Source organism: Poeciliopsis prolifica, unplaced genomic scaffold (genome assembly GCF_027474105.1).
Source record: "Poeciliopsis prolifica strain line A6 unplaced genomic scaffold, Auburn_PproV2 SCAFFOLD010, whole genome shotgun sequence".
NCBI classification, from domain to species: Eukaryota; Metazoa; Chordata; class Actinopteri; order Cyprinodontiformes; family Poeciliidae; genus Poeciliopsis; species Poeciliopsis prolifica.
This window is the reverse complement of record NW_026562385.1, coordinates 9,076,346-9,087,058: the sequence shown is the minus strand read 5'-3', so window position 1 is coordinate 9,087,058 and position 10,713 is coordinate 9,076,346. Positions and strand designations below refer to the sequence as shown.

Genomic DNA, 10,713 nt, shown 5'->3' with positions numbered 1-10,713 from the left:
TCTGATTTAACTTCAGGTGGTGAAAGAAAACAAGTGTTTTGATGTGTGTTTACATTCGGTATTTTAACTGAGCGATGCAAAAGTGCAAGCCCCTCTACCATGGGTTTGTGTGTTTAAAACTATCGTTCCCAGTCGAGTAAAGAAATAAAATAATCTCAGAATGGTATCTTAGAAACCACAGACACAGGTTCGAGTGCGATTCTTGCCAAGCCATTCGGAATTCAGGTTAGAAAAAGCAACAGGAAGCGTGTCTCGCTGTTGCCCTCGGGGGAAGAGGAATGATCATTTTGCACGCATCTGTTTGCTCGGCCGACGCATAACGTGCATATTTACACTGCAGACCGAGGCTCCATGGCAGAGCATATGCATACGGGGAAGGCTGAAATAACAATACGTGTTTGCCTTGCCGTCAGCAGTTTGTCCCAGCTTAGAATAATTCTGCATAATGGGAAGTTTTTGTGAATTAAAACAAAAAAGGACGTAATTGAGGTGAAAAACCAAAAACTCTGTGTTAAAGCGTCTCATGGAGTTCCAGTGAATTTCTCTTCTTTCCACAAACTTCTCTGTATTTTGATTGGATATTCTTTATTTACTATTTTTGACGTCATTATAGAAGTTAAATTGTGCTTTTTAGTTGTAAATTTCAGCTAACCTTTTTTGAAAATTTGATTCATATTTAAAAATACAACAAACATATAGTTTCCTCAAGCGATTTCTAAGTGAGAGGATTTAGCGAGACAGTTTTACACCAGCATATTTCATCATCAATGTTGCACTTTTTCTCTAAGACATATATATTTTTTTTTTTTCATGTCACTGGCAGAGGTCACACAGGATCAAAATGCCCACTTTGTACAAACGCATCAGTCAGGAGAGGGATCCAAAAAAAAAAAAAAAATAGAAATCCACTCAACTCTGAAGAAGATCTCTCGCAGATTCAAATAAAACTTGTTACATCTTTTGTGGGTGTCGATCTAAGTTCTTAATTCGAGCTGTACTTCGTTAAGACTTCGGTCAGAACAAGAGCCAAAAGAATTTGCATCGTGTTTTATGCAGCAGCACAACGAGGTGAGTCATAAACAACGGAGATGATCCGGGACAACAGGTACTGCACCAAACATTTCACGTTCCTCTGAAGCTGATGACAAGACAGGAATGAAACCGATCCGGGAAATGCGTCTGGATCATTTGTAGCAAAAGTTGCATTTCCAGCAAAAAAAACCCCACATAAATAAATAACTTTTAGCAACAATATGTGAAAAGCTCAACTTGCTGTTTTTTTTTTTGTCAGACTGAAAATACAAAGTTGTTTTACCTTCAAATGCAATACATAGTTTTGACTTACTCTATGTAGCTCTTTCAACAAATTACACTGTCCTAAAAAAAGCCATATCAACAGCTAAATTATTTGATATTTTCAACAATTGATTAAACACAATTGATCCAATTAATCCGATTAACTGTTTCAGCCCTAAACTTTCGCATGTGCCTGTCTGAATGTTTCAGAAGTTGATTTTTTTTTGCAGCAACAGTGACATGGGAGTTGAAACTCTGAAACCTTTAAATTAGCACAACTGATCATTTCTGCAGCTCAACTTGGACTTTTCTCCCCTCCAAGTTTATATGAAACGTAAGAGAAAAGCAACGTCTCGTATACATCAATACAGAATTTTATTTTCATTTTACCTTCAGATGAACGTCTTACATTTTGTACAAAATCATTAGAAAATGTCTGCTGCTCCATAATCCCGGGGCTAATCCTTGGTAGAGGGGGGTGGGGGGACCGCTACGGGATTAAACTGGGAATCATGCAGCATCCTGGACCGGGCGACGAGGCTCGGCCCGACCTTCAGATCAACGTTTCAGTCCACCGTTTCTCAATTAATTATCAAACATCCACTTTCACGCCTCCTTCCCCAGCGAGGGGCATCTGGAGGGGGTATAATCGCGGTATAATCTGACCACATCTAGTAAGGTAGAGAGATACAGATTAGGAGGAAGAAGGAGGAGAGTCTGCGGCCGACGCCGTACGGTCTTTCTCCACTCGTACGTCTGCGATGGATGGGCACAGTAGCACGTCAACGACACCATGCATGTTTGCATACGTACGACACATCATAAGGTTCGATAAGCTGAAAAGATGTTTTTTTTTAAGTTTATAAAACCATCAACATCATCAATCATTTAAAAATAAAATAAAATAAAATAAAAAGAGGAATCAACTGATGTGTGCAGAAGAGAAGGAGCTTGGATGATGGAAAGAGGGTAGATGTTTTGCTATTGTACATGCCCATCACACACACACACACACACACACACACACACACACACACACACACACACACACACACACACACACACACACACACACACACACACACACACACACACACACGTTAAGTCTCAGCTAAGCGCACAAACGTCTCAAGTCAGAAGTTTTCAAATCTTCCTTTTTAAGAAAAAATTTAATTGGTAAACCTGATGGATGCGGCGCCAAACAATCAGGATCCGTCGGCTTGATGACGACGGATTTTTAGAAACGTCCTCCCCTTCCAAACAGAAATAAAAAAACAATAAAACCAGAGAGGCACGAGGCACTTACACAATCACTTTCATTGTACACAGTGCTTGCATTTATATACGTGTCCACCATAAATGAGACACGGCTACATTGTGTTTTTTTTTTTTTTCACTCTTTCTTTCCTCTCTCTGTTCAACCACGCTCTCAGGGTGGGGGGCTCATTTTCACAATGAAGCATGGTTTGTTTTTGCTCTGTTTTTGTAGCAGTTGGCACATGTACATGCAAAAAGCTCCAGATTCTGGCCCGCACAGGCAAACTAAAGGGGACGGCGGAGGAGTGGACACAGGGGAGGGGGGCAGGAAGGTAAACTGATTGGTATGTGGACAGAACAACACACAGACAGACTGAAAGGCAGGTTCTTGAACGCCTCCCCCAGCCTTTGATCCCGTCCCTGCCCCTCGTCGTGTCTGGTGTTTTCACAGCAGCACCAGAGGAGGCCTCTGAACGTCGGGGAGGAGGGTTTTGGGGTTCGGTCGGGGTCAGTCGGTTTCCAGGATGAGCGGCGGCTGCTCGTTCTCCTCCTCCAGGCGCAGGTCGTTGAGGTCCTCCTCGAGCCCCGCCCCGCCCACCGCGCCCTGCTCTTCGCAGTAACCTAGGAGACGAGAGAATCGGACGCAAGCGGGACAAGTGAGACGGACGGCTTTGCACATTGGAAGTTACCCTGCGTAATCAGACCAGAATGTTTTTTTCTATTTTTTTTTTTAACTCGGTGCATTTGGAAGTAATTTTATCTAAGGCAATATTAGAAACACTTTAAAGAGATGCAGATTAATAATTCAATTCATTTTGTACATGAGAAAATATCAAAAATGCAACAACATAGCCTTCATTTAGGCTTGTTCATTTTTAGGAAAAGAGGCATTTCCAGTTAAAAAAAAATACATAAACAATACAGCAGAGGGCTGATCTGTCGATAACACATATAGGTTGGATCTTTCTGAATCTTACAAATTACACTATATACATTACTAAAACTTTTTGTGTGCGTATCTGTGCTTCAAGCATAAAAGTATGAGATCAATTATTAAACCTTTTTATCACACAGTTCCAGCAACGACCCGTCTTTGTTTTTACACAGAGCTCCACCATCTGATCTGATCCCGTCTCCAGTACATTTTCAAGGCATTTTCTGGTATGAAGTGTAAATTAGAACAGTTCTGAGTGATTTGCAGATTTCTAAATTACCTTTACTGACAGCGGCACTGTAGGTTTGGGCCACAAGGGGGCGATCGTGTGAGCCCTGTTCCAGGATCTCATTGGGAGGTTCAGCACTGCTGTCAAGCCTGCATGCAGAAACAGAACATTTAAAAAAGAAAAAAAACTCCCACAGTCTGCCAGATGTAAAAGCCTTTCTGCTTCACCTGTGCTGCTTCATGAGCGTGCATTCCCCCCCCTCCTGAGGGTCCAAGTTGTACAGGTACAAATATCCATCAGCCGCTGCCACCAGCAGCCTGGGAATCTTCTGAATCCTGGTTTAGAAAAGGGAGGCTCGTCAGAAACCCACTGGGCATTCTGCTGCAGCTCTCTCTCTCTCTCTCTCACACACACACACATACACACGCGCGCTCACACACATGGAGCAGTTGGGTCGTTTCCCTGCTCATTTGCATTGCAGCTCTTAAGCTATCAGGGGGATCAGAAAAAGGAAGCCAGTCAACTTTTACAAAAGCTTTTTCTTTTTTTTTTCAAAGTACAGCAACCGATTCCTGGCGAACGACAAGGGAAATGTGCACTGATCTGGTTTGTTTTCAAAGCAACTAAAAGAGGTTTCGTTGGTGCTCACACAGCTAAGGCGCAGATGTTTTTGTGTCCGCAGAAGGGCAGGCGCACGGTGGCGAAAGCTCGGCCCTGGGTGAACATTTCTGTGACCTGTGAAGGTAGGTAGGTGGTGGACGCCATCAGGACCTTCCCCAAGTAACCCCCCCATGTCGTCGGCTCCTCCGCCGGCCTGGAAGGGGGGGAACAAAAAAAGACAGAGAACACGAGGTATGTCTATAGTTTGTTCCAAACATTTTTATTTGAATTTTTTTGCTATAATTTATAAGGATTTTATGTGATCTATGATTTTCTATTATTATTATTATTATTTTCTTGCCAGCATCAATTTTCTTCCAGGGTTGGGTGAAGAATGTGAAGTTTTCTGATGAGGAAAACGTGTCAGAAGCGAAAATTTATCGTTTAGCAGCAGGACAGCACAAAACAAGAGCTTCAATGATCAAAACATCAAAACGTGTGCAAGAAAAGCCTAGTCAAAGTCCAGGAGACTTTGACTAGGGAAGACTTGAAAATGTATTTTTGGAGATGCTTTCCGTTCATTCTGACTTGAGCTGGACTTATTTTTGGAAAGGATGAGCAGAAACATGAGTTTCAACATGTGCAAGTTTAGTAAAGGCCACCAAAGAGTTCGCTAAAGGGAACAGGAAGTAATGCACATGACAAGTTTGAGATCTGACATGTAGAAATATAAAAAATAATAAAGACTGCTAATCATCTTTCTGAGGTGTGTGGTTGTAAATTAACTGAATGGAGAAACATTCTGGAGGCACTGTGTTTTTATTCCTTGGGTTGAAATAATGGACAGAGAGAAAAACAAAGGGCACTTACACATACTTCTCCTTCTGCGTCTCTAATTTGAAAATGTGGACCGTCTCTGTGTTGCTTGAGGCAGAAAGATACAGGCCTTCCATGCTGAACGCCAGCGAACAGATGCTCACACACCTGGGAACAAAAAAACAACAACACACACACAAACGTTCAGCGAATGGAAAAATGTGCAGATCCAGAAACAGAGGCTCGACTCCTCTTTCACTTCCCGACCAGCAAACCGCTCGGGTGTCTCGGTCGTGCTCTACCTCTTGACGCCTCGCCGGAACTCAAAGAGCTTCTGTCCCTCTGGGATGGAGAAGACGCGGATGACCGTGCCCTGCCGGGGAAGTGAAACGCACAGGACGCAGGCTGAGATGAAAAGGAAGCGAACACAAGGCCTCCTCTGTCTGTCCTCCAGACGCGTCAGACTTGAATTACCTTCTCTGAGGCCGTGGCCAGCTTGGTGCCGCTGGCGTCGAACGCCAACGCCGCTAAGGGGCTGTCGTGAGCCGGAATCATGTTGGCTGCCCTCTGAGGAAAACAAAACACGCCCGTGTTTGCTTTAGGCTTCGGCAGTGAGGCCCAAACCGAACGGACGCCATCGAGACTCGCGAACGTTACAGATAAGAAGCGTGTGTAAATATGTTAGCCACATAAATCAAACTGCTGGAGCCGGGTCGGTTCCCCCTACCAGGTTGACCGTGTCGAACACCTGGACCTCCCCTATCGTGGCGCTGCCCGGATACGCCAGGTAACAGTTATCGTTGCTGATGGAGAGAGCACACAGTCCTGCAGAGAAGAAAAAAAACAAAACAAATATGATGAACTACAGAAAAACTGAAGCAGGTGTTTAAATCTAAACCTACAAAAACAGAAAATCTTACTTAGTGTTTTTGGTTCAATTTCCAGAGTCACGTCTTGATATTATAAGTGGGAAATGTCTTGTTCCACTGGGAGATTAATTTAGAAATAACTTGTAGTTTTTCATCGATATTAAGGAATTGCTGACTTGAAACAAGCTGCTATTTTTTTCTGAAAAGTTACTTATAAGTTAGTTTGATCTCATTTCAAATTTACAAATATATTTGAACAAAAACCTGGACCAAAAATACTTTATAGTAAAATGATGTGCTTTTGCTGTGTGAATCATTCTACAAATACATTACATAAAAATTGAGAGATTTTACAAGTGTTTATTTCTGGGGGGTGTTTTTTACTGCTAAAGAAAATCCAACATTCAGTTCATTAAAAACTTGAATATTTCTTAAGAGCAATAACAATAATAATCAATTCAGAGATTTCAATGTTATGGCCTGACATGGACAGTTTCAGAGTTCTGTATGCAAGAAGGTCAATAGAAAGTTTAGCGGAAGGAAAAAGTTTGATAAAAAAAAAAAAAAAAGATTTTGGGGGGAGATTGTGTCAGTGGATTAGTGGGCAGAAAGGTCCCTCTAGCAATCTGAAGACAATTGGTTCAATTCCAGCTTCATGTATTTGTGTTCCTAACTCTGCAGGTGGATGTTTTGGGATTTAGTGTCAGTGTATGAATGTGTGCGTCTTTGTGACTACAACGGGATCAATGTGATTTTTGTGTAAAGCACTTTGAATTTATATAAAAGCATTACATAAATTTAGTAAATTTCCCATTGAACTGCAGCTGGACATAAACTGCAGCTAATACCAAGAACATAAAAAGTCTTCTGTTTTGATAATATTCTAATATACTGTGACACACACACAAATATATATATACTATACAAGATTTTTAGCAGCAACCTAAACAACACGTCAGTTCCTGGTTCTAACAAACTCTCGTAAACTTTTAATGGAGGAGAACTGATCCATTTTCATTCCACCGCAAATTGAATCAATACATTTTTAATCCAGCTTATGTGAACCGACCTGACGGGTTGGGTGGAGTCTCTCTGATAGTGTGCAGCACTTTCATGTCTCTGATGTTGTGAATGTAAAGCGACTCTTCCAGACACACAATCAGCCTCTGCAGGGAGACAACGGCAACATCAACAAGACTGACAAAAAAAACAGAACAAAACCGAACGCGTTGTCATTTTTTATTTCCCCTACCTGTCTGTTCAGTTTCACAGCCAGTATGGTGTTTGAGTAAGAGTAGTTGCAGATCTCAGTTCCCTTCTTGAAGTGACAGACTTTGAGCTTCCTGGGGGCCTTCAGGCTCACGATGGCCACCAGGCTGCTGGAGAACAGGCGCTCCACGATGCACACATCCTCCGTGTCAGCTGCGGAGACGGACGCACAGAAAACATCACCGCACAGCGTCTGCCCCGTCGCGTGGAAAAATTAAGGGTTTCTCCTGACTCTTCAGAGTTGGTGCTTAGTTGCGCTGGACTTTATTTAGTGGCGTCAGAGCAAATGGGGCTTGCACACAACATATTTAAATGTTTTTATCTGTAGTAGGAATAAAGTAATATTTCCACACTATGTCGGTTCAACACCTAAACTCTCAGAAAAATTCAGTGAAAGTCTTGGTTGTGATGTAAAAAGGCGTAAATACTTTTTGCAAAACATAAGAGGATAAAAAAAAACACTATTTAAACCTGATAAGAAGGCCTGATGTTAAAGCATAGCTTTACAAGACATTTAATATTTTAGTTAAAACTGCTAATAGGTAGGTGATTCGATTCTGTCTAGACAAAACTGCATTACAGACAACAACTCAAAACATGTGACTGAGCAGCAGTATGATGACTGATGACTGGGAAGAAGGGGGTGGGGTGGAGAAAACATACTTACTACATTCATATATCTGCTCCAATTTGTCCACAGAGGACAAGGAGAAAAACTTGTATCCTGATTTGGTGCCAACAGCCAAGGACCTGCAGGAACAGCGGGTGGACGACAGACAACTGTGAGAGACCGAGCGCTGCATCAGCATGGAGCTGCAGCGCCTCTGTGTCACTGGACGCCGCGACATTTGTCACCCGACTCAGACGGTTTTGCAGTAACACCCAGGCTTTTCCGCCGCTACTTCGGCTCGAACGAACCCCGCTACGCTGACTCCGTTCCCTATGATGTGCGAATGCAAATGCGGTGGTCATTTTCGGGTTTCGCGGCTGGATCTAACAGCTCCTGGAAATGTTGGTCATTCATCATTAGAGCGACTGAAACACGCCGCGTTTTTATGACTTTACACACTTTAGCTCACGAGTGAAGAGCAACATTTGTAGCCTTCATCTAGACACCCTGATAATCCCCGTGGAGGCTAACTTTGATGTACTGTGGCTAAAGTTAGCCCCGATATTACAGCATCACGTTAGCTAACAAGCTAAGCTAGCCTCCGGTGAATTAAAACCTTATCTGGATGTTTTCCTTAACAACCCGGCTGCTACTTTCAATTTTACAGAGGGAAACCCCGTCCTGAATGTTTCACTTAAACACCTGTCACCCAGTCTGGGCAGCTGCAAACTGAGCTAACGTCAGCTAGCCTGAAAGATCCCACAGGCCGCTGCATCCCCGGACTAGCTCCCCGGCCCAGCCTTACGTGTTATCCTGGTTAAAGTTGGCGAAGAGAAGCTGGCTTCCGCCAGCATCCCCGCTCAGACTGGCCAGGTTCATGGGCTCGACACCGTCGACATATAAAGCTTCTGGTAAAATAGCAGCAACGAGACTGGAATTGTTTCACTGAAATAAGTATAAGTGTTGCGTTTTCACGAAGCCATCTCCGTTTCCAGTCCCGCGGTTCTGATTGTTGTTGTTTTTCACAGGGGATGTTGCTCACCCTCTGCGCGCATGCGCAGTGGAAGACGGCGTTCGGTTTCTTTAAAGGGCCAGCGTCACAAAGTATCAACAAATAGCTAAAAAAAAAATACATTTTAACCATTCACGAAATTCAGAATCTGTGTTGCTGCAGTGAAAAGAGAAAGAGAAAAAAAATTACAAATATGACTATCGAAAATATAATGTAACGTGATTTGTGAGTTGATCTACCAGCGCCCTCTACCGTCAGATATAGGAGTTTTAGGATGGAGAGAAATGCATACAACGTCCAACATTAATCACACAAATCCTTCTTATCTGTGGTGGACAATGAACCATAAAATTAGTTCGACTCCGGATGTGTCATTTAAACTCAGCCGATAACCATATTATATTTAGACTTAACTTTATTAATCCACAAACAGACTGGTTCGGCGTCTTTGCAGATAAATCCTTGAAACACGATCCTTTTTGCATGAATGACATTTTAAGACTGACTAGACAAAAAAAAAACAACAAAAACTTTGTTTTGTCCACATTGCAAAATAAATAATTTCTTACATAACATATTGCGGTGTAATAATCTCCCTCTTTTTAAGTACAACGCATTATAAGGCAAAATCATCCCGATTGTCATTTCCTTGTGAAAGAGACTGTTAAAAAAAACGTTAAAAAAAGAAAGGAAAATACCAGCATAAAATGAAAGTGAAAAACTCAAACAAATAAATATATGTTTTTGTTCAGAACTCGATAGCAAATCTCATGTTCACCAGCAGAGGGCAGCATTTTGGTTAGCTTCATTTCTTAAACTCATGAGAAAAACTAACCTATTTAGCAGGTCGGAGAACCATGCGTAGCAGCAAGAGCTTTAAACTGTCTTATCCTTATGATTCTTTACTGCATCGCTGCAACATTTTGTCTCTGTTTCCTTAAGAGCCCACTACAGCATTTCAGTCAAACTGAAGTCCACACTGACTGGGTCATTGCAACGTCTCTGTTCTTTTTCATTCTCAACCATTCTGGGTTTTCTGGTGCGTTGGGAATTGTTGTTCTGCTGCAGACCCGGTTTGGGACGACTTTTAACTGTTGGACACATGGTACCCGCAATGCCTTCATGACCAGCATATTCAGGAGTTCATGATCGTATCCTGCAGGATAGGACAGACTCTGTGGCCACAAGCCAAGCACAAACCATCGCTCTTCTGTCACTGTACTTGACAGTTAAAATCCTGGTTTCAGTTATGTCTATTCAAAGTTTTCCAGATTCGTTGTGGTTCATTCTGAAAGAACAACCTAAATGCCTAAGTTTGTATTCCTTTTCGAGAAAATGGGACTTTTCTCTCTGACCAACCAAAACTTGTGCACAAATTGTTCTGTTGTGAACGTCACGCTGTATCAGTGTCTAAACGTTGGCTGAAATACTCCTGGGAAAATAGCGAATGCATGAAGTGTTTCCTCTCAACAGAACAATATTGTTTCCATAATATAGAAGTATGGCCACAGTGAATGTATTTCCTAACCCTGTTTTGACTATGACAGATACTCTGTCATCTCCGATTTCATTCATAAGAACCGTGAGTGAACTGTTTGGGGACTAAATTACTCCGGCCAACAATATGTAAGCTTATAAAACTGATCATCAGTTCTCATAGTTAACCTTTAATGCTTTAATGCAAAAACATGTCACTTCAGCCTGATGCATAAAAATGTAATATATTTCTGTGCATATGAGCACCTCAGATGCGAGGCCTCACACACATTTTACTCAATTCCACTGCATTTCTTCACGCACCTTGAGAATTTAAGGTATTTG

The 10,713-nt window shown here is 42.1% G+C and overlaps 1 protein-coding gene across 1 annotated transcript; it reads right to left on the bottom strand.

Annotated features, from left to right (window-relative positions):
* Positions 1-1,654: 1,654 nt before the first annotated feature.
* Positions 1,655-8,922, bottom strand: wipi2 (WD repeat domain, phosphoinositide interacting 2). The gene is made up of 12 exons (XM_055035749.1): positions 8,686-8,922; positions 7,938-8,020; positions 7,254-7,423; positions 7,071-7,167; positions 5,860-5,957; positions 5,607-5,699; positions 5,435-5,505; positions 5,187-5,300; positions 4,366-4,530; positions 3,944-4,051; positions 3,768-3,865; positions 1,655-3,174 (listed from the first exon to the last, which is right to left on the bottom strand). Exons 1-12 carry the CDS (start codon positions 8,757-8,759, stop codon positions 3,062-3,064), a joined length of 1,284 nt encoding a protein of 427 aa, XP_054891724.1. The 5' UTR covers positions 8,760-8,922; the 3' UTR covers positions 1,655-3,061.
* Positions 8,923-10,713: the final 1,791 nt, after the last annotated feature.